This window comes from Juglans microcarpa x Juglans regia, chromosome 4D, assembly GCF_004785595.1.
Source record: "Juglans microcarpa x Juglans regia isolate MS1-56 chromosome 4D, Jm3101_v1.0, whole genome shotgun sequence".
NCBI lineage: Eukaryota > Viridiplantae > Streptophyta > Magnoliopsida > Fagales > Juglandaceae > Juglans > Juglans microcarpa x Juglans regia.
Window position 1 is genome coordinate 27,281,246 of NC_054600.1, and position 27,952 is coordinate 27,309,197.

General features: G+C 33.2%; 1 protein-coding gene and 1 long non-coding RNA gene across 2 annotated transcripts; both read right to left on the reverse strand.

Annotated features, from left to right (window-relative positions):
- Positions 1 to 8,679: 8,679 nt before the first annotated feature.
- Positions 8,680 to 11,871, reverse strand: LOC121260642 (thaumatin-like protein 1b). The gene is made up of 3 exons (XM_041162587.1): positions 11,603 to 11,871; positions 10,772 to 11,465; positions 8,680 to 9,356 (listed from the first exon to the last, which is right to left on the reverse strand). Exons 1-3 carry the CDS (start codon positions 11,658 to 11,660, stop codon positions 9,152 to 9,154), a joined length of 957 nt encoding a protein of 318 aa, XP_041018521.1. The 5' UTR covers positions 11,661 to 11,871; the 3' UTR covers positions 8,680 to 9,151.
- An 11,739-nt stretch (positions 11,872 to 23,610) lies between these two features.
- On the reverse strand, positions 23,611 to 27,136 carry LOC121258991. The gene is made up of 3 exons (XR_005939495.1): positions 26,542 to 27,136; positions 25,430 to 25,564; positions 23,611 to 25,317 (listed from the first exon to the last, which is right to left on the reverse strand). It is a non-coding gene; the product is annotated as an uncharacterized LOC121258991 (long non-coding RNA).
- Positions 27,137 to 27,952: the final 816 nt, after the last annotated feature.

The following is a 27,952-nucleotide window of genomic DNA, read 5'->3' on the forward strand; positions in this document are numbered from 1 at the left end:
GGACTTAATTGGGGCAAACTTTTCTTTGATAAGTACTTAATTGGGGCAAACTTTCAAGCCCTAAGAAGCTAATAAAATTTTGTTGTTTAAGATTGAATACAGAGATCAATGTGCATGTCGGCATACAAAAAATGTCCTTATTTCGAACTATCTAGTGAGGCTACGTGAAAGCGAAGTTTGAGTCACGTTGTCTTTTCTTCATGCCGGCAACCGGCGGGGCCGGTTTTTACTCTAGGTGAATTAGAAGGTGTCTGAGAGGGCGGTGCTACGTCCACCACTAGCTATCGCTAGGTATAATTGAGATTTTTTTTTACATGTATTTTTTAACACTTTTGAATATTTTTTTTAAAAAAATAATCACAATATTATTAAAAAAAAAATTTTAATCACTAAGTAAAAAGAAAAATAAAATAAAAAATTCTAATGGTAACACCAAACAGTAAGAACTAGTGGTGAGAGTATCATTTTCTTATTTGTAATTTAAGTTAAAATGATTATATTATTTATAATATATGTAGTTTCTTAAAAAAAAAAAAAAATCCCTCAGATAATAATTATAGTACGCACGTACTATAAGAAAAAACAGATTGAAAAAAAAAATAGTGCACTATTAATTCCATAAACATAAATGATTGTATAAAAAAAATGAATTATCTCTCTCGAACATCAACACTAATTCATAAAGGACGTTGCTATGTCCGCAGAGAATTTCTACCGAACACTCAAAACACTTTTTTTTTTTAATTTTTTTATTACTTTTTCTTTCACCATTTTCTAAACTATTTAGATATTTAAAAAAAAAATTACATATTCATTTAAAAATACTTACTATTCGGTAGAAAATTTGGGTAGAAATCTTATGTGAGAATAATATTTTCCATTCATAAAACGCAAGGAAATTATTGAGCAAACAGTGTTAATGTAGATGTTATGATATTGATTGATCATTGATCCTTGTACTTATTGACAAATGCGTGGGCCTTTTAAGATTCTATCAGATAAAGTGGTATCTTTTTAATTTATAGTCAGGCGGCCTGCATGATTCAGACCTAATAATACAGCCTCTATCTCGTTGATGACCATGACATGAATGAAAAGACCATGATCAATTGAGCATACAAGTAATATACATTTGGTTGAGTACTTCTTATAATGACATTAATATTCCTGTGCCAGCTAATTTCCCAAGCCCCAATTCATGACTTTCCTACAAAAACAAAAGCATTAAAGTTTCCGTGACGTACAAAATTTGCCATGCGCAACTAAGGAGTTGTGGCAACCGACGTCGTGCTTCATGCTACCAGTCTACCAATATTATTTCACTTTCGAGCAGTAATCCAATAAACAAGAAGTCTCCGTTTACACACTTGAGTAGTGACTGATCACGACTGATTAGCCATCAAGCAAAAATCATTCAGATTAGAAATTAGTATTTATATATATATATATATATATATATATTATAAGATGGGGGTGTGTCATGATCTACTACTATATACATGAGTTAATTATGTTGTCCGGCCACTCAAAAACTATGTTTGTGAATTGCGAGATTAATTGGATGGCATAATTAAAGATTTGAGTATGTTTTTCTTTAACACCAATTGATTTGAAGAGCTCATAATCGGATAAGTGGTATCAGAGTTACAGATTATAAGCTTGAGCTAGTACGTCAGCATTAATTGTTTGAGTGTGTTTACAATATGTAGATCATTTCCTACGACCACTCAAAAAAAAAAAAGGCCTAGCTACAAGATGCATGCGATGTAAAATGCCACAAAAGAATCGAATGCACTCTCTAAACGCTAGCTGATTTTAAGTGAAATGACAACTTATACTGTACAATGCATACATTAATATTAACCACAATGTTAAAATTTAAAGTTCTTACTCGATTTTTCTATATCTATTATATATATAAACGTAAATGTTGGATGAACAGTATTTTCGTCTAATTTTTTTTTTTAATTTTGCCCCTGCATGTATTTTTTTTCTTCTCTTGCTGACTACTTTTTTGGTCTTTATCCCTCATTTGTTTTCTTTTATTCCTGTTTTTACGTTTTTATCCCTCCGTTTTATTGGCATATTTACAAATTTGCCCTTAATTTTGTTACATTCTTTTTTATTTTTTTGATAAGTAAAAGAAAATCGATTATAGTTTTGTTACATTCTTCACATAACCAACTTATTTTTTGGTCTTCTTCTTTGCTATGCTTATCCTACTGTTTTATCTATTTACCAACCGTCTTTATATACAATTTTTGGTCTTCTTGAACCTACAGATGCACGATGGAAGAAAAAAAAAAGTTAAAAAACATAGAAAATAAAAGCGAAAAAAATTTACAAATGAATGAAAAAGTAAAAAAATAATAATAATTACACCACTCAGATTTGAACACGATGGCTTCAAATATATGAAGATCTGTTCAGATCTATAGAGGAAAAAAATCACAAATAAACTAACCTAAAAAAAATATACATGGACTCAAATATGTAAGAATAAAAAGATTTAAGATAAAAAAAAATATATGAGAAAGAAATGAACATCAACTCCGATCTGAAGATTTGTAGATCTGTAGGGAAATAAAAAAAATTCACCACTCAGATTCCAACACAATGTCTTCAAATATATGAAGATCTGTTCATATTTATAGAGAAAAAAATTTCAGAGATAGACCAACTTTCAAAAAAATCTCAGAGAAAAAAAAACTTCAGAAAAATCAAAGAAATAAAACCATTAAAAAAAATACACACCAATGACGTAAAAAAAAATGGAGACGAAAGAAATGGCTCCTATTATAGAGAGAGAGAGAGAGAGTGAGATGAAGTGAGGACTCCTTGAGAGAGGAAGTAACAATTTGTAGTCTAATGGTGAGGTAATGGTGAGGCTAGGACACATAGGAGAGAGAACGAAAAAAAAGATAGAACAGGGATGAAGACTTTGTTTTTTAAACTCATCTCAATTCATCATTATAATTTTTTTAATTTTAATATAAAATATAATAAAAAGTTTAACTTTTTCAAATTTTAAAATAATAATAATATTAAAAAATAATATTCTAATAAAATTTTATCATATCAATTCAATTCAACGTCTAAACACAACTAAAAGATTAAGTGAGAGAGAGCATTGTAAAAAAAAATGGAGGCGTCGGCATAGAGAACGAAATAAATAGAGGAGCAAAAAAAAACTTGGATTTTCTCTTTCTTCAAACGACGTCGTGCGGGGGGGGGGGGGGGGGGGGGGGGGGCTTTAAGTGTTAGGGACTCGGTTTTTCACGTAAGAATTTGGGCTTTTTTTTTTTTTTTTTTTTTTGGACTTTAGAAGAAAAAATACATAGGTGTTAAAAATAATTTTCAACCTAACTATTATCCTATAGTTTGATAAATGTTTTGCTAAATTAATATATCAACTGCCCATAAAATTGTTATAACAAAATAAAATCTTAAAAAAATAAATTTTATTTCTTTTCTGCATTTTTTCCCTTTAATTCGTACTTTAATAACTAATCCAAAATTAATAACAACATTTGAAAACTTTTAAAATTTATATGTATTATAATTTGTTTAAATTGTTTCTTGTAGTTATAACTGATGAAGATTTATATTATAATTATATGATGAAATTATTTAACACTTAGTAATATACTTTCTAAGTTTAAATTTAACACATTATATATTTATTTCCGAATTAATAAGTATACGATATATGCAATCGATTATAATTATTAATATAGATCTAATGTTTGTAATTTTTTAATTATTAATAAGCTTCTGTTCTTCATTTACCGTTCTTCAAATTGGCTATTGTCAATTTCCTCTATTTCCACTTTTCTTTTACTTATCCTCTACTTTCTGGTATATTCTTTTCTATATCATCCAAGAAAATGTTATTCAAATTTTTTATACTTACATAAATGTACTTGTAGCTAAAATAAATTGTTGACATTATATGTTTGTTATATGAATATTTCCTTTTCTCATTGTATTAATTTGTCTTAATAGATTTGTTCTATTCTAAAGTGTGCTATTTCATTTGGTTCATTTAATATAATTTATATGAAATTATTATTTGGAATTAATTGACTTCTTTTTCTGCTTTAGCTATAAATGCTTATAATATTTGTTATATATAATATCTCTTTGTATATACATATTTACTTACATCTTTGATATGTTTTCAAATCTTTTTTAGATTGCATTCCAAAATCAACACAGAATTTATAACCTTCCATAACTTTATGCCGATTGATAAGACAATATTATTAAAAATAGAAATAGATTTAAACATTATTAACACTAATTATTTTAATTTTTATCTAACTACTTCTATAAATAAATCTTGAAGAACGTGAAGAATATACACTAAGAAGTTTGTATGTTGTTCAATCAGATGAGAAAAAGGAAGACATCTGCCAAAAAAAAAAGAGAGATATGCTAAGTTCAAAAAAACTCCAAATATTAAAATTCAAACACAAACGCAGTCTCAGCATATTGTCTATTTTCATTCAAACAACGATGAAATCATTTGTATAAGATAGATTGGATCATCTTCGAATGTTAATTCTTCCTAAACTAAAGTTCACAATGATCCTTCCGCTTTAGCAAATATAACACTTTCTACTTCCAACAATATTGCCGAAACTTCAACACTTCGTCAAAAGAGATTTATGTTCTGACAACATAATTACATCTACTTCACTATTGAGCGATCAGGTTTATTCATAGCTATCGCTTACTAAAAAAATACTTTCTTCATTTTATTTCCTATTTATTTCAATATAAATTATTTATTTCTATTTAAATTTAATATACTGTTGCATTCATATTATACGTTTATTCCTGGCTTTTTAGTGTAGAAACCAACATTTTCAGTTAAAGGAAAATTTTCATTAATCGATTTGCATTAGCAATTCTACTACATGTCATATGCAAATTGTAATAAGGCCACTGGATATGATCACAATGAAAAATTTATGTGCTATAATTGCAAAAAAATGAACATCGCACAACCATGTGAAGTATTTTATCTAATCATTTAAAATGATTGTTTTTGACATGATAAATATATCATAATGATTATTAAATTAAGATAATATTAATATTCTCATTAATTTTAGTTGTTGAGTCTATCTGGAAGTAGAGGGCGATACTAGATCTATAATGGTTGTTGTCTTCTGATTGATGGCATAAGAAATATTGAATTCTACAACTGTTGATCTATTCGAATACACAAGCGACCGAGCGAGGTAAAATGCATATTCATAAATTTATTTAAAAAAAATTAATGCATTATGTTTTTATATTTTCTCATTACTACAGAAACACCTACCATATTTAAAAAATATCGTGAATACAGTTTCAGAAAAATAATGGATAATATACTTGCGTGCAAAAATGAATCAATATGAATTACTATGCCAGAATAAATTCAACGCGCTCTCCGCCCATCCTATGGGTCAAGCTATATCATAAACACCGAAAATCTCGACTTCTTAACGTTTTTACTGTTGTAATTATATACTTAAATATAAAGTTTATCTTTATTTCTTCACTTTTTTTAACGTTTTATTCAATTTTTCTTTAAATTCCATTTCTCACATTTACATTTACTATTTCTCAATATTTTTATTTACTCCTTATATTTTTCATCTGGGCATTCGTGCAGTGCATGTTTTTCTTACTAGTATATATATATTGGCATAATATATGCCAGCAGAATTAGTGTACCTGCCTGCCATATTAATAGTACGGTTTTGAAAGAATATGCTTAAAAGCATCGGTATTGATTGGTATTGGACTCATTAAACGAATGTCATCTTTAAAATTTGATAAATTTGTATTTAAAATTACTGCATTAGATTCAACATATACTAAAATCTTTAATTTTAAACTGCAGTACATTTAAGTCCATCTCCAAATTTAAAGACTAACTGTTCACACTCTATGACCATTATTTTATTTACTTAAATTATTATTTTTCAATTTTGAGCCACAATATATTTAAGTTGGAAAACAATATTAATTTAAGTATCAAATTAAATTATTAATTAACATATAGTTAGTGTAATTGTAAAATATGAAAAAAATAAATTAAAAATATTATTATTAAAAAAATAATATTATATTATTATTTTGACAAATCCAATATGGGTTAATGGCTAGGGAGGTTTTGGATATATGAAAAATAAATACTTTTCATCAAATTTTAAAGACAAATTTGATGCCATACAATGCTCTTCTAAGTCATGCGAACACATGCGCATACAAATAGGAAGTTTGACTTATATGGGAAATGATTTACATATAACACTTTATATAACAATATTTTAAATGAAAGATATTTTTGTAAAACATCTTATAAAAATAACATTATTTTACAAAAATATTCATATTTTGTAATATTATTGTGTAATGTATTATGTAATATATTGTATATATATCATTACTGGACTTATATTAAACAACACATTCTGTCAAAAAAAAAAACAACACACGATATGCTAAGATCTGCAAGGTTAGTCTCCATGGGAAGCTGATCCAATAAATTACTTCTTAGATATTCTCAATACCAAACGAAACCAAATCACGTTAAACTCGACGTTGAATGATTTGGTTTTTTCTTTTTTAGGACGTAGAGTGGACGGCCGATGCCAAGGTGAAAAATGTTTTGCTCACAAATGGCACTCTGTCGCCGGCGCGTAGAAGTTTAGAACTATATGAGGAATAAATTAATAGAAGATATATAAAATAAATCCAAATGACGAGATTAACTGGGGATGGAAGTTTTATTTGGGGTAGCACCGATCCTGCTGCCAATCTGTTATCTAGCTTGCTAATGATGCAACCGGTTGACTACTCTTTTATTATTTATATTATATTTAAATTATTTTAAATTTTTATTATATTTTAAGTATTTTTTTAATATCATTAATCATTAAAAAAATTAATTAATTTTACTAATAGTCAATTCCTTAATTAAAATAAAAAATTAAAAAGAAATTAAATATAAAAAGAATAATAAATAAGTAATAAAGATATCTTATCATTTTTCATATATTTTTGTGTGTATCCGTGTGAATGCGCTGCACGAGAAAAACACTCGGAGAAGACTATTTATCGTTGAATTTCAACTATGGTGAAGTTGGTTGGTTTTGACAACTATGATGAAAAGGTAGCCAAGTTTAATACATCATGTAATAGTTAGTACAAAAGTACGTCTCAATCCCACAACGAAGATAAAAAAAACATGGAAATCAAAATTAAGGGACATAAAATAGGGTCAACCTGGTTGAACTGGAACATATATTGGCTGCTGTTTCTGACCAACTCAATTCTTGTTTTGTTTTTATTTCTGGATAAGCTTCTCACCATCTCAAGGACTTGCTTTTACTATTAGTATTGAATTGATCATTTTATTTTTTAAATTTTAATTAATATATAACTTTTTCACTCTTAACTAATCATTCAAAACTTAAAGTTTACATTAGATTAATCATCACTCTCTTTATAATAATAAAATATTATTATTTTTTATTATTTATATTTCTAATTAATTTATATTATTTTTATAATCTTCAATAACTTCCAACAATCATATTTATTTTCATTTTTACAATCTAACAATTTATAATATAATAATCTCATATGTATATAGATGATAAAATCTCATATGAATAAAAATATCATATATATAATATAATAATCTCAAAAAATACTTTTAGATTTGTTATAGTTCTTTTCATATTTGAAAAGAATAATAGATTTACTGTACCTTATAGTTTGGATGAAAACAATTTAGCTAATTAAATATCTAACAAATATGGATGATATTTGTTAAATTTGAAGATGAAAATATATTTGACTAATTCAATACCAATGTTAAGGGTGGAAACATGATTTCTAGCTAAAGGTGCACCATTGGTCCGTTGACCATCCCATTTTCGTGGTCAAAAAATCTACACAACTTCTTACTATTTACACAATCTCCACATACCATACTTTTTTAAACTTTTATTATTTTTTGCTTTTATCAAATATTTAATATATGAATAATGAATAGAAAAATTAAATTAGTTTAAAAAGAATAAACTCAAAAAAAAACTTTTCAAAAAATATTAAAAAATTTTAAAATTTTAAAAAAATGTGGTGTGTAGAGGATGAGTGGTTTTATTTTTTAATTTCCGGATGTTTGAGTAATGATCCGGTGAAGGGAGAGATCTAGCTCGACTCATTTCTAATTTTCTACTTTATTTGCAAAGAAACACTTACACAAATATAATATGAAAACGAGGAGAGAGAGAGAGAGAGCATCACCATGCACTGTGCTTGAAAACTCCAAAAGCACCTTGAATGAAAAATACAGATAACCAACCGACAATTTCCAAACCAACATTAACAAATCATTAAAAATAATTAACCCAAAAATATTAGAAGACATATGTATATATATGCGGTGGGAGTAATATTATTTCATACCATATAATATAATTAGCTCATTCGTCACTTCAAACATCATCTTCCACGTCTCACATTCTTGGGCATTATTAATGTTATCCAATCTCTAATTTAATATATATTAAGCATGATATTTTATAGGTTCATGAATTCGTTGATGTATTTACATGTGGACACAACTAGCCTCTGCAATGCGATGTCAAACACAAAATACAAGTTGAGTGATTTTATTTTTGTCGTTTTTATTTTAAACTCATATATATTTGGCACCAAATGCGGTGGTGGTGACAAAAAAATAATCGACACTTAAAACAAATGAATCCCCCCCACCTTAATGATATATAACAGTGGATTCCAAACAATTTCTTAGCCTAACAAGATTAACGATGCACTTCTCTCGTCACCACCGCCACCAAAAATTAAAAAATAAAAGTCCCATCCCTGCACTACAGATATTTGCGTCGCTTCTTTTTCATCTTGACTCATATCCTCGTCACCAGGGCCAACCTATGGTCTCTATAAACGTCACATTGCATCACATCACATCACATAGCCCATGACGTTTCGGGAGGAGAAGGTAATGAACCGTTGCGCCCACTACGCCACCTATATTTTGGGCTAAAAGTGGCATGTGGCAAACTAACTCGGACTCTTATGGGCCTGCCTGTGGCAAAGTCAGCGAAGGAGTTAGAACTTAGAAGAGCTGCCACAGCTGCCAAATTGCCACCGTGATGCTGACCGCACCCGCAATGCCATAGGATCTCAACGCGTGGGCACGCGTGGACGGCGATGCACCGCTCTCGTCTAATGAGCCTTCGTAGATCATCGTGCCGTTGATGGACGGCAAGCCTGTAGTTGTCGTTGGTGTTGGCGTGGCCTGCCCTTGAGAAGATTTTTGGCTGCAAAAGAATAATATAATTATTAATTCTGCAACGGTAAAAAAAAAAAAAAAAATAGAAACGTTACTAATCATGTCACCACTCACAACGACATCTCGGTGAGTGTGTTGTCGAAACTTTACTGGGTTTTGGCCGTTAAGCATTAAAGAAAAAAATCAGGACCGCATCTAGGGTTTAGTTATTAGTTATAGAGATTCGTGTAACAGCCTGATTTTGGGTTTCGATTTTTTTCTTTTTTTTCTTTCTATATGGAATTGGGGGGCACACCAATAATAATAATAATAATTATTATTATTGGCATGGGGCTAAATCATGACTAATTTTGGACGCATACTCTCGAGAAATTATTTTCCCTAAATGTACCATTTCCACCGTTTTCTTATGACAAAAGAAAGTGACCCAAAACTTAACTGTGAAGTATTATTTGTTTGAGATATTGTTGTTGATTTGGATTAGAAAATTATTTTCATCAGTTATTATTCACTATAAAAATTATTTTAATCAATTATTACTATTCACTACTTCACATATCACATCTTATAAAAAATCTCACTATGAAAAAAAAATTATAAGTGTGAAATTTGAAAATAAATAGTAGTTGATGTATAGAATTTCTATTTGAATTATGAGAAATTCTATTTATCATTCCACAAATCATATTTTTTTTTCTTTTAACAAATGTGTGATATATGATAATGAGTAGAAAATTTAATTAATTTAAAAAGAATAAAATAAAAAATAATATGATGTGTGGTATGTAAAGATGATGAATAGCAAAACTCTTGAATTATTATGGATGTTGAAGAAATTGTCTAGTGCTAGGTAGGCTGTATATGACTTGTGACCAACTTTAGGTTTTGACATTTGAGCAGCCTCTAGGTGCAGCATTTGCCAACATAGCAGGCGGTGTAGATCATGGCTAGAAAAGATTTTTCTGGAAAATGACGTTACCACACGAAATATGATCCCATGCCATGCCGAATTTATTGACAGCATGAGCAAAACGAAGTTGGCACAGTTAGTGCTTTGGCAGACTCTATACTAATTACACACTATGCATCTTAAATGCCTCAACCAACAACTTACGATCTAAGAGCGCATATATCTGTATAAGTAAAATAATAATTTTTTTTTTTTTTGGCTCTAAATGAAATCATTTTAAACCACTGTGATTTAAAAATATTAATAGGTGAAGCTGTTTAAAACTTGTTATGTCAAAATGATATGATTTTAGAGCCAGTAACTTTCATTTTCATATTTATTTGTGAAAAGCTGCGCCGGAACGTGCAGGACATTAACGTTCATATTGACAGGCTTTGTAGAGATGGTTGCGGACAAAATTACCCTTTACCGTTAAGGTGTGAGAGAGAAAAATGTAGCCGGTATGATAGGGAGTTTCGTGCAAATTCGTTTACCTGGTGTTGGCGGTGGGGCAGAAGGTAATCGTATAATCCGCCGATGCGCACGTGAAAGTGCTGGTCCTGTCATCGTACGCATAGCTGTAAGCGTGCGGGCACGCGCTTTTGAAGATCTGGGAGTATGTCGATGGCTTGCAGGTGTCTGGTGTAGCATACGCGCCGCTGCAACAGTATTGCGGCTGGCCAAACGCCTCACAAGCGCTCTTGCAAGCCACGTTGCCGTCGGCCTCGGCGCTCGTGACCTTAAGCTCCGATGGGCAAGAATCGTTGAGATCGGAGATGCATCCGGTAGTCGTACAGTTCTGACCGGTGCCACCCTGAGGGACGACCTGCATAGGGAGGTTGTATCCATCGACCAAGCTGACATCGAAGAAATCGAGGCCACCGGAGCCATCGAGCGTGAACTCGGCCAAGGTAGCGGGTGGAGCGGCTCCATTGCCTGAGCATTCGATTTTCCCGGAGCCGCAATCACCTGTGACGCAGGAGAACTTGTCGGTAGAGTCTTTGGAGCAGAGGGTACGGCCCCAAAAGCGACCGCCCCAGGAGGTGGGCGCCGTGATGGTCTTGGACTCGCCCGTTTGGAGACTGAAACCAGTGGTGGACAGTGAGGGAACACCAGCGTTAGAGAGAATGCCAGGCCATACCGTTTGCTCGCACTTGTTTATTAAGGTGAAGGTGGTTGAAATTACTCCTGTACAATCGAAAGAGAGTTGCAATTACATAAATAAAAAAGAAATTCATTCGTAAGAATCTTAACGAGTAATGCTTTTTAATTATATATGTATTTTGTACTGTGATTGATATTCATGGGATCTTAGATGTCAATACCTTGTAATGATAATACAAGCGTTAATAGTGGCAGTAATAATGCTGTTAATTGAGCCATTTAAACTCAATAACGAGTAAAGGGAAACGAAAGAATAAGAGGCTGGCAGAGGAGGAAGAAAGAAGAAGAAGAATAATGGGAAGGGGGAGGAGGATGAAAAGAAGCTGGTGGGTTTGCGGGGATCCCTAAACTCTTCTTCTTCAGCGGCAGGAGAAATGAGAAACAGGAGTTGAAGCCTAGAAGGTGATAGAGATCTACAGAACAAGGAGCAATGCGGTTATTTATAGTGGGAGTGGCACAGCTGCGTCCTTGCGTTGGTTTTTGGATAGAGACGTTGTGCAAGATGATGATGGACCCCGAAGAAAAATAAACGTGCCGTAGCCTACGACTGCAACGGGGCATGGTAAGGGAGGTCGGTCGGTACCGGGTATCGTACTAAATTCAATTTTGTTTTAAAAATAAGAAAAAAAGAAATTGCTTGGTGTGAAAAACAGAATTTATAATAATAAATTTTTTTTTCATTAGTCATTATTTACTATCTCACACTTCACATCTTATAAAAAATAATAATACATTCTATAGAAAAAAAATTATAAATATAAGATGTGAGAATGAACAATAATTAATACATAGTATTCATCTTACAATGTCTCGTGAAAAGAGCTTACAAAATTGGGTGGTTTCAGAAGAAGTGGAGGCTCGTCTCAAGACAAATTTATGTCATAATTTGATGTCAAAGTTGAACAAGTGCATACTGTTATTCTATAGACAATAATAATGAGCATTAGTCTTAATTTTTAATATTCCATTATTATCTTTTAAAAAAATGAATATAATCATTGCCAGCGTGCCACTCAGATTGTGGATTCCTGCTGCTACAAATGGAAATGGAAAAAACTTGTTCATTTTTCTTTTCTTTTGTAGGCAAGTTTCTTTGATGAAATAGAAGCTGTTATAGAGTCCTGATAGTACTTATACAAATAATTATACAAATAAAGGGAGTCATTTCTATTATGAAAGTTCAGGAGATATTGTGCGATTGAAATGAGAGGAATGTTTCTAAATTTGAGTTTGGATGCTACCCATTGCGCTAAGTTGTGCGCACATCGATTTTAAGATCAATTAATTTTTTTCACCTTCCAGTCTTCAAAATTGCGTAAGCTGTAGTGAATATCCCTTGTTATGGCTTGCATTGTCCAGTCTAAGGCTGTATTTGGGTTTGAAATAGCTTGCACAACCTGTTTAGAATCTCCTTATATCACAATCTCTTTTATGCCCCTAATTGCAGGCTGTTGAATTGTCATAAGAGCCGCATATGCCTCTCTTATGTTTGGGTTGGTGCTGTGGATGTAATCTGTCTGAACAAATATTGGGATTCCACTTTTTGATCTGCATATTAAGGCTATGCTACTTCCTTGATCTCTAACTACTACATCAAATGTTAGTGAATGGTAACCTTCCGGTGGAGTTTTCCATTTCAATTCTTTTTGTAATTCTTCTATGATCCAGACTTTACTATGTTCCTTGTGGAGTTTCGTGACTCTAGAAACAAACCACTCAAGAGTTGGGCATTGAGTGTTATGGATAACTTGGTTTATGAGAAACCAGAGATTATCCATTGCAAGAGTTGCAAAGATTTGGAATGAATGGATTTCCTCTTCTGGGATTTTTGTGAGATGGGATGGATTAATGATTATTTGGATCCAATTAGAGATTGGTTGACCGGCAAAGGTGGAGATGTTGATTGGCCATTGGGATTGCCTCCACAAGATTCTTGAGAGGGGACACTTAAGAAAGAGGTGGCTGAGATTTTCTTCTTCTGTCTTATAGAGGGGGCAAAGAGTCTGATCTCCTTGTATGGTGGGAATAACTCTTTTGATGACTGCTTTGGTGGGTAGAATATTATGCATTATTTTCCAGAGTAAGAGTTTTAGCCTGTCCTGCATTTTGAGTTTCCAAAACTTTTTCCAGATTTCAGAGTTTTGGTTTTCTGGTGAGGGATTTTGAGTGTTTGTTATGCTGGCATATGCTAATTTAACAGAGAAGTTGCCACTGTTATGATCAAGTCATTTTATCTTATCTTCTTTGTTGATGTAATCTTTAGTGGAGAGTGAAATTTTCAGGATGCCATTAGCAGTTTTTGTGTTGAAGAAAGCTTGAAGTAGCAATGTGTTCCATCTTTTTGGTTCTTCCAAAATGAGTTATGAAACATTCATGTTTTGGTCTATATTGGTGTTGGTTGGATTTGGTTGTGTCTTAAGAGATGGTAAAGTATGAATCCAAGGATCTAACCATGCTCTAGTTGAGGCACCATTATTGATTTGGGCACAAACACTATTTTTGATGAAGTCTTTTTGTTTCAAAATGTTTTCCCAGAACTATGAATCTGATGGTTTGTGTCATTTATGATGTGCCAAGCAAATTTGGAGATGAGTGCTTTGTTAAACTAGGATATTTTTCTGATGCTGAGACCCCCTAGTTATTTGGGTGTGCAGATTGATTGCCATGATTTTTGGGTGAATTTGTGAATGTTTTAATCATCAATACCCCACCAGAATTTTCGAAAGGATTTTTCCATCTATTTTGTTGTAGAGTTTGGAATAACACAAGTTGACATGATGTAAGAAGGGAAAGTGTTGGCTACTTTTTTTATGAGAGTTGTTCTACTAGCTTGTGAAAGTATTTTTGTTTTCCAACCTTGAAGCCTATTTTCAATTTTTTCCATGACCTCTTTATAGAGAGGCAAACCAAGGTGTCTCAGTTTAGGGATGTTAACCTTAAAGTTCAGGTGGTCTTTAATATCCCTAATTGTGTTGTTTGAAATGTTTTTGCTAAAGTGCTTGGAAATTTTTTTGAAGTTAATTTTTTGACTAGACCAGATTGTGTATGTTTTAAGGTTTTGAGCAAAAGATTGAGTATTTTTGGAGGTAGCCTTTCTAAAGAGAATGAGGTCATCAGCAAAGAGAATGTGAGTTAAGGAAGGACCTCTAGGGGTTATATTTATCCCTTCAATATTGTTTCTTCATTCCTCTCTCGTAATCAGCCTGAGTAGAACCTCACTCCCCATTATAAAAATAAATCGGGAAAAATGGTCCCTTTGTCTAATACTACGAGAAGGCTAAATAAAACTTGAAGGAGTGCCATTAATGATGATGGAGAAAGTGACAATGGTTATGCACTCCTTTATCCAATTTATCCAGGTTTGGTTGAATCTAAAGGATTGGAAAATGGTGAGAATGAAGGGCCACTCCATGTAGTCAAAAGCCTTCTCCATGTCAATTTTTATGGCTATGAGACTGGTTTTTCCTCTCTTTTTCTTAAGATGATGAAAGACTTCTTCAGCTAGAATTGTGTTATCTTGAATGAGTCTACCAGGTAAAAAGACTACCTGGTGAGGTGAGATGATTTTTTAGAGGACCTTTTTTAGCATGTTGGCAATAATCTTTGCTATAAATTTGTAACACACATTGGCTAAACTGATGGGCCTGAATTGATGTTCAGTATTTGGGTTATCATTTTTAGGAACCAAGGAAATATTGGTGTGGTTGAGCTCTTTTAACAATTTTCCTTTGGGGAAAAAATTTTTAATAGCTGCCATGAGGTCATTTTTTATTATGTTCCTGTAAAACTTATAGAAAAGCCCAATGAATCCATCAGGGTTAAGAGCCTTTGTTGCAGGAGTTTGTTTAATAATGTTCAGAATCTCTTATTCAGTAGGCGAAGCATGGAGATAAGCATTATTAGCATCTGAAATTTTTTCAGGGAATAAGTTTTCAATGTCCTCCGATATCATTGGATTTTTGGTTTTGAAAATGTTTGTGAAATGATCCATGAATTTTTTTGTTATAATTGAGGGGTTTGAGGTCCATTGATTTGTTCCAATTTTTAGGCTCTCAATGTTGTTTCTTCTGTGCCTAATTGTAGTTGAAGCATGGAAAAAACTTGTTCGATTATGTGTTTTTAATTTTTGCATAATTTTACTTTGGTACTTTTTGGATTTTCCCGAATGTCATTAATATTGTATTCACTCGGTCACCTTCCTCTGTTGTCTGCCGCCTTGCCATTACATATGGCTACCTAATATCATGTATGTATTTCAATATTGACAGACAAAGAAAAAGAAGTTTTGCTTCAAAGAAGTCACTTCATGATCTATTATAACTTTTAAAAAGATCAATAAACCAAATATTTTTTAGTATTGTTAATGTGTAAAGTTTCCACATGCAATGTGCTGTGTGTGTTAAAAAGAAGACTTCTAAATAGATTTTCTCAATAAAAAAATTCATCTTCTTGGGAGCCCCAATTGGTAATTCTAAGTATAATTATTTTATTAAATTATGGAAAACTTTGAATATAGGCCTTTTTGCGCACCCCTTGTGCATGAAATGTGAACTGGAAAAAAAAAATTAAATGTTGCATTTTGGTGTGGGATTGCAGGAAATGTAAACTTTCAGCCAATTAAAGATTAGAAATTAATTTGACAAGGCTCATACTTCTTTAATCATAGTCTGATCATATGATTGGCTTTCATATAACACATCTTTACACTTCTTTAATTCAGACATCAAATCTACAATACTCATAGTCTATGTTGCATTAGGATTTTAAAATATTAAAAGTTATGCGTTGGATCCACACGGTGTTCATTAAACATTAGCTTTTGTTTGAAATTAAGCACATTTAACCAATGACTAGGAGATTATTAACATTATCATATAATTATCAAACATATAAAGCATTATCAAACAACCATGGGTCTGATCATATAATTATCAAACATATGGACATTATTAAACAGGGTATACCTGCAACAACCAGAGGCTCTTGACATGGCTTACGTTTCGGGGCTTTGCTCTGGGGGAGGACCGGATCCAAGATGTGGGTGGTGCTTGAGAGTAAACACAAAACTAAAACCATGAAAATGGGAGGTGGTTCATTAGAGCATGGTATGGATCTACAAAATGAGGGGAAGGAGAGTGAGAGCAGAGCAACTACCTAGTTGGTGGCGGCGCCGTGGTGGAGGAGATGAGCCCGACGCTAGAAGTCGAATGGGACAAAAATTTTTGGAATGTGCGGGGTTGGGCAGCGGCAAAAGGTTTTGTGTGAATTGCAATTCTGAAAGCATGCTAAAAGCAATTTGGTCATTTGGGAGACAAGGTCATTTTGGTCATTCAATAAAGTTGATATGGACAAGAGACAAAAAGTAGTGTACACGGGGACTGACTTTAGGGACTGTAGCTAGCACTTCTCTTATTTAATAGTGTGTAAGTTATGTGCATTTTTTAAAAGAAAAAGCAAGGTTTTGTTAATAAAATTTGGGATATCTACATGCTAATATATATATATAACATCGCATGTTGATTGGAATGACATATTTGTCTCTCGCCGGCTTGGGCCGGTCTGTTTCACCAAGGCCAAAAGCCTAGATGTTAAGAGTCTAGCGGATGGCGAGAAGAAGGCCCAAACCAGTACATGAAAGATGGGGCAACATCCACATGAGTGCGCCTCCAGCCATGCAGTATTAAATGACTCGATATAGGTCGAGATTCTGTCTTTGACAAGACTGTTGCATTAAATGCGATTGCATGTCACCCCTTAGGCATAAAGACCTAGTATGAGTTGAGACCTTGTTCTTGATAGTGGTTGTCGCATATAATGTGACAACATTCTACCCACAACATGGGTTGGTATCCCGAGAACAAAGGGAACATGAAGCCATCCTAAAAATGAGGGTATAAAAGTCTTGATATATGTATGATTTAGGCTCGTGTTTTATCACAAACTCTCTCTGAGAAAAACTTCATCGGAGGTATTTTCTAGTACTCTGGACCATTAAACTTCTTCCATACAGGTTAGACGTGGAGGCCGGCAGCATGGACACGTCATTAACATTGATATTTGATGAAAACCTAACAGTTGGTCGAAGTTAAGAGGTCACTTTGCATTCACACCAAAATTTAGATATTACAGAAAACAAAAACAAACAAGAAGGCCGGAAAGAAAGCTCTCCAAGTGCACATGATATTTTTCATTGAAGTTGGCATGCACGTTGCGTGCAACAGGCGAACTCGATAAAGCTTCAGTTAGCTGGAATTTTAAGATATTGCAGGTTGTGCCAATGAGGTATAGCGTCCGTAAATCCTGTATAAAGCAATGACAATTCCGAAACGTAAGAACAAGCTGGTGGTCACGCACGTTCAGATATCTACCGTACTCATGCTGAGCAGTGATTCAATGTAACGTTTCTGGACGAAATATATATGCATGATCATGAGAAGCTGACAAAAAAAATCATAGCAGAGACAAATGGAAATGGGCATGAAATATCTGGTATCTGTCATCTCCAACCGTAGCCCTGGGTTTCTGTACGTTGCGTGTTGGGAGATCGGTTTTAAAGGGATGGCAGTATCTGGCCATGCTGCTCAGCAATTGAAAGCAATACCCAACACGTACGACTCGAGTGCATGCGGCCTTGAGCTGTTAGTACTCATGTATTATTGCCATTTAATTAGCAGTAGTACTGACCCAAGTTCACCCAACACTTGACATTAATTTCTTTAACTATATGTTTAATTCGTCCCCAAGCCACACAGAGTTGGTCACGTAAATTTTGCATCAACAAATTGAAATCACTAGTGGGATAGAAATAGAAGAATTTTATGTAAATTTGGTTGGGTTTTTACTTTTTGTTTTTTAATTGTTCACCCAAGCCGTTAGCTTTTGTTTGAGTTGGCCGGGCAACGAGGTGTCCCTTGTCCATGACTCCACGACTGTGCATGCAGATATTATTACATGAGAAATTATATTTATAATCGTAAAATATATAAGCATTGCATAATTTTTTTGAAAAAAATTAATATATATAATATTCACATAAAAAAATTAATTTTTTAATAGTAAATTTCACTCTTTTTTAAAATAATTGTACGATACTTATGCATCCTATGACTGTATGTAACATTACTCATTTTATTCTGAGAAATTCTTTAATTACAAAAGAATTTTACAAAAGTAAATTGATGTATAGCTTGATGTACAGGTACACTAAGTTATAAAATCACTTTTAATATAAAATAGATCAAATATATTATATGAAGTTATTTTATTAAATTTATTTTTATAAAATTTCTTTATAATCGTAACACTTATCTTCTACTCTCTCTCTCAAATTCCTCAGCAACTGGAAGCCTAATATTGCATTAATGGTGTGGATATAATAATATTAAGCATATATATATATATATATATATATATATATCATTTAGTTTAACCTTGAAATCATCATCGCTTAGTATTACTAAGCTCTCATTTGGATACATAAATAGTCTTTTTTCATCTCATCTCACCTCATTTCTATAACTTTTTTAAATTCTCATACAAAATATAATAAATAATTTAATTTTTTTAAATTTCAAAACAATAATAATATTAAAAAATAATATTCTAATAATATTTTATTTAACTTTTAATTTTTATCTAAAATCATCTCATCTCACTACCTAAACAGAATCTAAATCCTATAAAGTTTGAAATATTGAAAAAAGTACTCATGATTTGTCAATGAATCGAGAGAGCGGAGGCCGCCCCGAAAAAGAAAAGAAAATCAGAAGTTAACTTGAACTGAGCGAAGGTGAACGAACCCAGTATTGGATTAGAAATTTTTTCAAAAAAAATAACCATACTAATTGGATAACATGTACAAATTATGGGAATTCAAATGAGTCAAGGTCTCAGGATGAAACCTCAATTTTTTTTCTGTGTCTGTTTTGTTTTTTTTAATAAGCAAGGTAAAACCTTGATCACTATCACAGTTATGGTGTACGAGTCTACTTTGGTTAGCATTTAAATAGGATACGTCTTGTTTTAATTGGTTATATATATTCGTAAAAAGTCAACCTTAAAACGATATTACTTCAGGTCTTTTTTTATTCTTCTGTCCCAGGCACTATCAGATTTTGTTTGGAAGCTCCCGTTTCATTTTATTTTATTTTTTTTATTTATAAATATTCTTTAAAAATAAATATATTTTAATTTCAAATCTTCAATTTTTTTCATTTAATCATTATCTAATTATTATAATATTTTCAAACTTCTAAAAAAAATATAAAAAATAATTCAACTTTTTTAAATCTTAAAATAAAGTTATATTCTAACAATAATATTTTAACTTTATAATATTTTTATTAATTTTCTCTCTCTTTTTCCAAAACCCTATAAAACATTACAATTTAAATTCTTTTACTACTATTCACAAACTATTTCACTATTATTCACAGATTTCTCATCTCATGATCTCATTCCCCAATCCCCTAAGCATGCTTGAAGAATGAGATGACTTGGAGGCTTGGAGAATGAGATGAGATGAGAATTTTATGAATAATTATAAGATGATTTGTGAATAGTAGTGAGATAGTTTGAGTTGAGTATTTTTTAGATTTTGAAAAATGAGATATTGAATAAAAAATATTATAAAATTAAAATATTGTTAGAATATAATTTTTGTTTTATGATTTGAATTATTTTTTGTTTTTTATTTAAAAATTTAATGATTAGTTTGAAAAAGTTGTAATGATTAGTTTAAAAGTATTTGTATTTGATTGATATTTGAAAAAAAAAAAGTGGAATGAGATGAGATTAGATATGATGAAAATTATTTCCAAACATTTACTTAATTAATAGATCCATTAATGTTAGGTATAAATCTAAGTTTTGTTAGTTTTGTTAGTTTTGTACATGCCCTTTGTAAAAATAGTGAGATCCCACTACAAAGTAATTTTTATTATATTTTTTTTCAATGACGTCCACTAATTTACAAAGAAACTATATAATATTTGAGATTTGTACGCATCATTGTTCTAATTAATTATGAAAAAATTTACACAACTTCTTACTATTCACACAACTTCCACACACCACACTTTTTTTAATTTTTATTATTACTTTCTTTTATCAAATATTTAATATATGAATATTGAATAGAAGAATTGAATTAATTTAAAAATAATAAATTCAAAAGAAAAATTAAAAAAATATTAAAAATTAAAAAAAATTGTGGTATGCAGAGGCTGTGGAAGTTATATAGCATTGCTCATTAATTATATGGCTGCGCAGCATCGGATTCCATGAGGGACAGTTTGAGGTTCAAACCAATTAGTTTGAACTTCCGACATGTCCGACAAACCACCTAATGGTTCAACCATTCAACTGCTCTCAGAATAACGATTTCAACGAATTAGGTTGTTCCCCGAGAATACAAGTCTTAACAGAAAACAACCACTCAGGCAATGGGCATTCTGGGTTTGAAGAAATCAAGATCATGCAGCCCATATGCAAATATCAGGTCGGATTGGTGGTTGTAACCTGAACAGTTACGTTGAATTTTCTACAAACGTGACAGGAAATATTAGTTTCTTTGAATACACGTATGATCATGTGTGTATATATATATATGCAGCCAACTGGTTAGACGAGACCGCAGGAGGTTTCCAACTTTTACAAGTTAGCTACGAAGGCACGCCAAATGCAGAAATTAATGTTTATACTCGCAGGTTTTAGTGGTCAGCTAGTGTTAATTGAGTCTACTAATATTTTGTTAGGAAATTGGGTTGATCATCATGATATGATCGCGCGCTATACATATATATGTTGTCGCCTTCATTACTTAAGGCAGCGAAGACTAATAAAGATTCATGCTGCAGTACTAAGATCCAGTCTTCAAAAGGAATGGAATGTCAAATCAAGTGATTTCCATTGAACAAGTTTTCTGTGTTCATGATTCGCGTTGGTCAAAGAAAATGCCGGCCCTGGATTATATATGCATGCATGCATGTTTATCTCAAAAGAAAATGGACTTGAATGGTCGTTCTCAGCTTTTAAGATATCATGTTTTCTTGGTGGACTGATGTTAATTAATCAGTAGGCCGGGGAGGAAGTTGTGGTTCTTGATATATATTAGTTCTGGCTGCTTTGGCATAATTAATTATCGGCGAAACCACGTGGTCTAGGTAGGTTCTATCCTTTGACCTAATGGCAGTTGATCTTCAGCTTCCAGGCCACCAAAATCCCGAGCTGGCCGAGTACTTTTGAAAGTAGCTGGTCGATAAGAATATTATTCTCAATGCACGTTTGATCTCAAATGTAGCGGACTAGACCTTCATTAGCAAGGGTGATTATATATTCACGGATGATCAATGAAGACGTAATACACAGAGAGATCGATTGAGAGCAGCGCGCAACAATAAATAAATTTTATATAGCTCTTGATAACGCATTATGCGAATTCACTTTACGCAGATTTTTTTTTAAAAAAAAAAAAAGAAAAAGAAAAAAGAAAGAAAACGTAAGCAACAAGCTGCTTGTTAATGTGTGCTGACAGTAATCCTAGCTAATTCATGACTAGACAATTGGATTTCTCGATTACCATATATGCAGGCGAATGCATAATTTCTTGAGTGGATAGTCCAAGGGGCTTATCTTATCTGGCTTGTCTTCCACCTACACTAGTCTCCACCAACACTCTCGTCTCATGTGTGTCAACTTGTTTCGAAGTTAATTAAGTTAAGCGGAACATGATGAGCTGCCTCCTCGACTTTGAGTTTCTCGACGATTTCGACGAAATCTTGTGCAATATTTCCTCGGCAACTAAAGGAATATGAAGAATGTTTAGGAAAGAGTAATTCTTAATTTTTTGTACTGTGAATTGATGAGAGTGGGTAGCTAAAATTGAAATGTTGTGTAAAGATAATTTATTTAGAGTATTTATTTATATTATATTGTTTTATTATTATTTTTTTTTTTACTTTGTATTGAAATTCATCAGGTAAATGATACGTTGAAAAGTTGAAATCAAAAATATTCTGAAATTAAAATTTGCTCGGACGAACTTTAAAAAAAAAAAAAAAGAATTCTACACATCAGTTACTATTAACTTTCACACTCTACACTTATAGTTTTTTTTTTCTATAAAATGTGGATGTATTTTTCAGAGTATGAAATAGTGAATATTAGCAAAGAAATTTCTTCCAGTAATATCAATTTTGGGAATGATTGGAACGGCTCTGTGTTGGATCTCCAAGAAGGGTTATATGGGTCGGGGTTCTATAGTCTATACTCTTCTGTCCTCCTAATTGCATCCACAAGTTACAGGCATTGGCCCATTACGGACCCTCCTTTGTCCCTCCTTCTCAAGATTGCTCCTGATGCAAACCACCTCTCTCTCTCTCGGATTGGAATGAATTTTAAGCAGCTCCCATATCTTGAATTTCGTTCGTCCTATCAAAATCTATGAGCATGACAATATTATGGTAGGAAATTTGAAGGGAGGAGAAGAAAATTGAACGGAAAATTGGAGCAAAATCAATGGAGGTGAGCCTGTCCCCAATCAAATAACTTTGATAAGTCATAAGGGTTCTCCTTAATAATGCCGGGACCACCATAAGATGATATGATATATAATTCGTTTTTGTCATAAAGCACTCACCCTTTTGATCAAATCATTTCATAATCATGATGGGAATAAAAAAAGGTTTTAAACAGCTGGACTCCTCATTCACAAGAAAACGAAATCATGGAGAATGCGTTAGCAGAGTGCAGTTTTTCTTTGCGCACGAAAATTTAGTAAGACTAAGGTGATACAATGACTCTTATCATCACTTGATCAAGGCGTTTTACGCATGAAACACAAGAAATATTCTTCAAAGAAAAGCTTGCTTCATTGTCTGCCATGTAAATTAACGCCACCTGGTTTTTTAGAAACGACACATAATCTTCGAGTGGTTCGCGGAAAATATCGAAACAGTGAGATGAAATTCAATAGGGTACTTGAAAATGAGATATCGGGCTTCCCAAGGAAGGGAATTTAGCTAAGAAAGATAACGTAATAGCTAGCAGGATTCTGAGGGTGACCATTTTGTGATTTCAAAAAGGTAAAACAGAAAATATTATATATATATATAGCAGCTATTGTGATCAGTGCATTCTCAACAACCGCCCACCCTTCTCAAAGACTATATTCGCATAAAAACCAAAATGAATAATAGAAAAACAACCAAAAATGAAATCACATCGTTCAGCAGTCTATGAACCCATTCGAAAGAAATGGCATCTTTTGCTTTGTATTCTTCCCTCGGACTGCAATCGATAACAATGTCTGAGCAACCTTGATGTGTTAATTGGCTGAATATTTAAAATCACATCAGCTGATGCAAATGGCGAGACAAACTGCCATTACCTAAACCTCATTATTGCCATACTAGATTGCTTTTTTTTAACAGCAGTTCTTTTGTAGTTATCTACACTGACATGTCAATTTTTGTCCGAGAACCGTCCACCGCCCACACTGTGCATGCAGCTAGCTTCTCCAATCGTCACCACGCCTACTACAAGTTGACATTATGTTCTTAAAATTGTTAAATTTTACACTTATGATTACATGAATAAATAATAATTAATAGATTCTTTTCAGATGCTAACCTCTTCACGAGCTGAAGAGCATATAGGAAAGGGTTTGGAACTTTATGATCCTAATAAGCTTGCATCTAAGAGCTAACGTGTCTTATGGTGTACTAAGGCTTCTTACAAAACAAACATCCCAACAATTGGTTTAAGTGGTAAAGGCATTGGTCTTGGGAGTATGCTCCCTAATTCCTCCAAGGCTAAGATTCAAATTTGCTTGGATGCAAACAATTTCTAGAGACCATCAGACTTCATGATTTTTTCCTTGAATTATCCGAAGTACACTTACAAAAAACTCTCTGTCGAGAATTGTGCACCCTCAGAATTAGTCAGGATGCTGTTCTTGACACCAGATGCCAATAAAAAAAATGTACAGCCAGGACAAAGTACTGAATGTATGGCCATGGACCTTTTCATTCTCTTGGCTCACAAGGATCATCATATAATTTTACAATCCTATCTTTGGACACACCCAACACACTATTAAAATAGATCCCACAATAATAATCCATATTAATATTTTAAATTTTTTTATATATAATTATAATGGTTTCATGAGTTGTACACTAAATTTGTAACTAACAAAACTCTTTAGAAAACTTGATCATATAACCAGAGATAGGAGAACAATTTCCCCTTTTCCTTGAATTAAGATTACAATTGGGGCTTCTAGGCTGTATGACCCAAACATCAACCTATGCGACCACGAGCCTAATTTTAGATGTCATATAACGGCCCAAACCTAGATTGGGGCCTGCCTCTAACATGGCACAAGTCCAGTCTGCATACAGCCAGCCCTAAAACCCGCCGTTATTCAATTCATTACGATAACGTTAGGGCAAAATAAATATTACTACGGTTATAATAGGACAACCCAAAGCCAAGGACTAATTATTAAATTTTCCCTGAAAAGATATATCTTGGTGATCAGAATAGCAGAGGTGGAATATTTCAACATACCTTGCGGTTAAATTCAAGAGAAATGATATTTACAGTCGTGAAATGGGTAAGCGCCGCATAATATTTTTTTAAAAAATAGATATATATGAAATCTACATAAAAAATAATAATTTTTAAATAATAGACCTTATTTTTTTTCAAAAAGATTACGTGGTGCTTGTTGACTCCACGAGTGTATGTGTAGTAGCATTACTCTAAATTCAACACTCTGAACTGAATAAACTTCATCGTTGATTATAATGTCCTTACCGAACAGACCTTCAAACCATCTGGTTGTTATGTTAATGTCTTTATGATCAGATCCCTGGAAACAATACCCAAGAATTAAGTTGGAACATGACTCGAAAAAACTAATTAATATCTCACGAAGCTCAGTAAGTTCGAAAAAAATATGATACTATAGCAACTATACTGACTTTCTTCTGCTTCTTCATGATCATCCTCTCCCCTAACCATTGAAACGGACAAAGCCTGCAGCCTCATCTGGTCACCATCTTTTGTCCTGAGTCAAGCCATCCATAATTCACGCTGCACATCCTGTCGTAGTTTATCTAACAAAAATGAAGCATCTCTATTAGCATTATATATCTGTGTGTGAACCAAAGATCATACAATCATATGAAACATCAAACTTGGCAGAAACCGCCAAAACCATGGAGCAGTACGCATATATACTATCATATCAAACATGGCACGAAATTCTCCAGCAAGTACACAAAAACAAAGGCATTGGAATGTACCATGTAAAATCCAGTCCACTAGTTTAGAAGCATGCCAAGATTTACAAAGCAAACAATGATTTGAGCCTTAAAACTAGCAATCTGAGAAAGTTGAAACTACAAATTATGAATACACATTATCAGGGGCAAGTACTGAGAACCGAAAAGGTTTATGTTTCCAAATGAATCATTCTGCTGGTCTCTCTCCACCCAACAATAAATAGACACTAGACACATATAATCAATTAAGATGGTCATGTACCGTGGTCGGGAACTTGGAACTCAGACGATTAGAAGTTCCAAACTCGGGAGGCACCATTCAGAAATAACATGACTTAGCACACTATTGAAGACAATATTGTCAAGTACTCATAATATGCGAAAGTAATTACTTAACTAACCAACTATTCAACTAACCATAACACAGAAAATTGAATATTAATTGCATAATGAGATTGTACTGCTCAGAAAGAATAGTAAGCAGTATTGTATGCCGATAGCACCTCTACCTCTATCACTTACCAAGTTATTTCTCCATACTCATCTTTATCGTTCTGGCATAATTACAGAATAGAATGTTCGCCTTGTACATGAACATATACATATATATATATATATATATATATGTATATATAAGTTTGTTTTCTGTGCCAATAAACAAGGAAATCAGTACAAGAAGCAAATCAACCAAACCCTCCAAGTACATGTGAGCCGACACTATAAAGGAATGAATTTTTATCTTATCTTCGATGACAAATACACAACCGAAACTTTTCAACTACGGGAAATAATACTGATTATAAACTTACCACAGAAAACAAGTCTACAACTACGGAAGCACCTTCACTGGCATTGGAGCTTCGAACGCCTCTTCGACAAGGGAAGCTACTCGGCATTTATCAACGTCAATTTGAGCTCAATTGAATTTGTAATTCGAAAGAAAACAATGCATACAGGGCTGTTTTCGCAGCAAGGGAATATTGGCGGGGGCACCTGAGAGTACGTTTGATTCAAGGAGTAAAAAAGGATGGAAGTTCAATGCTCCGACGGACGGCGAGCCGAGCCTCTCGCTTCATCTGGTTTCGGCTCTTCCTTGCATTGGTATCCAAGTTGCTGCCACCGCCTTCGTTGAGATCAGACCGTATTGGGGCATTGGACAATTTGAGGTCGCGTGGCAGATGATGGACGTTACGGTTAGCCGAAGGCACTGATTAGCGAGAGACGAAGATCGACGGTTTTTGTGGCCAGTAGCAAGACTGAGGAGACGAAATAATGCGGTGCTGCGTAAGGGCAGAACCAGTGGAGGAGGTGCAGTGTCGACCATCGGTTTAGAAGCCCAGATTGGCCATTTTCTCTAATCCCCTTGAGACGCAGCACCGTCTGGTGAAGACCTCCTGCCTCCCGAGTCCGGACCAGTGACCAGCGTGTTTCGATGCACACGGCCCAATCTTCAGTGGGCTACAGAAAATATATATAGAAAGTGAAGTCCATTCAGGCCCAGATAAAGAAGAAGGTCCAATAGGTTAAGTTTCCTGGACTGTCGTCTCGATTAAACTGTCATGAATGGAGTAATGGGCTCTTTTTTTTTTTTTTTTTGAAGAAAAATATGTATCTTCCCATAGATCAAAGTCTCTATAATAGAGACAGTATACAGTGAGGAGGATCCTCAATATCTACAATACATTCAGACAGTTATAAGGCATTCTTGCTTAACGTGTGTGCAATTACATTTGCTTCTCTTGGAACGTGTCTGATGGAGCTGCTTTCAAAGCATTGACGCTTGGTCCTTATATTGCTACTAGCATCCCAACAGAATTCAAATCTTCCATATTTCCTTGAATAGCCTGCACAACATTCTTTGAATTTCCCTCCAAAATAACTTTCCTAATTCTCAATTCATTACCAAAGATAACTGCTTGAACGGCAGCATAAGTCTTTGCCAAAGGATCAGGGAGTAAAACTTGCCTCTTCCTCATTGTTGCCAAAAAATTTCCTTCACTATCACACACCACTATCTCAATTCCTATCTTACAATTAACCATATTCACTGTTACATCCCAGTTAATTTTGGCAAAATCATTTGGGGGAGATACCCAATCTGAATTCCTAACAATAGAGTTTGAAAGTTGATTGATTACCATTACCTGAGATACTCTAAAGTCCTGCAGAAACTTATAGGCTTGTTTCACTAGAAGATTAGGATGAGCAAAAGTGTTTTTG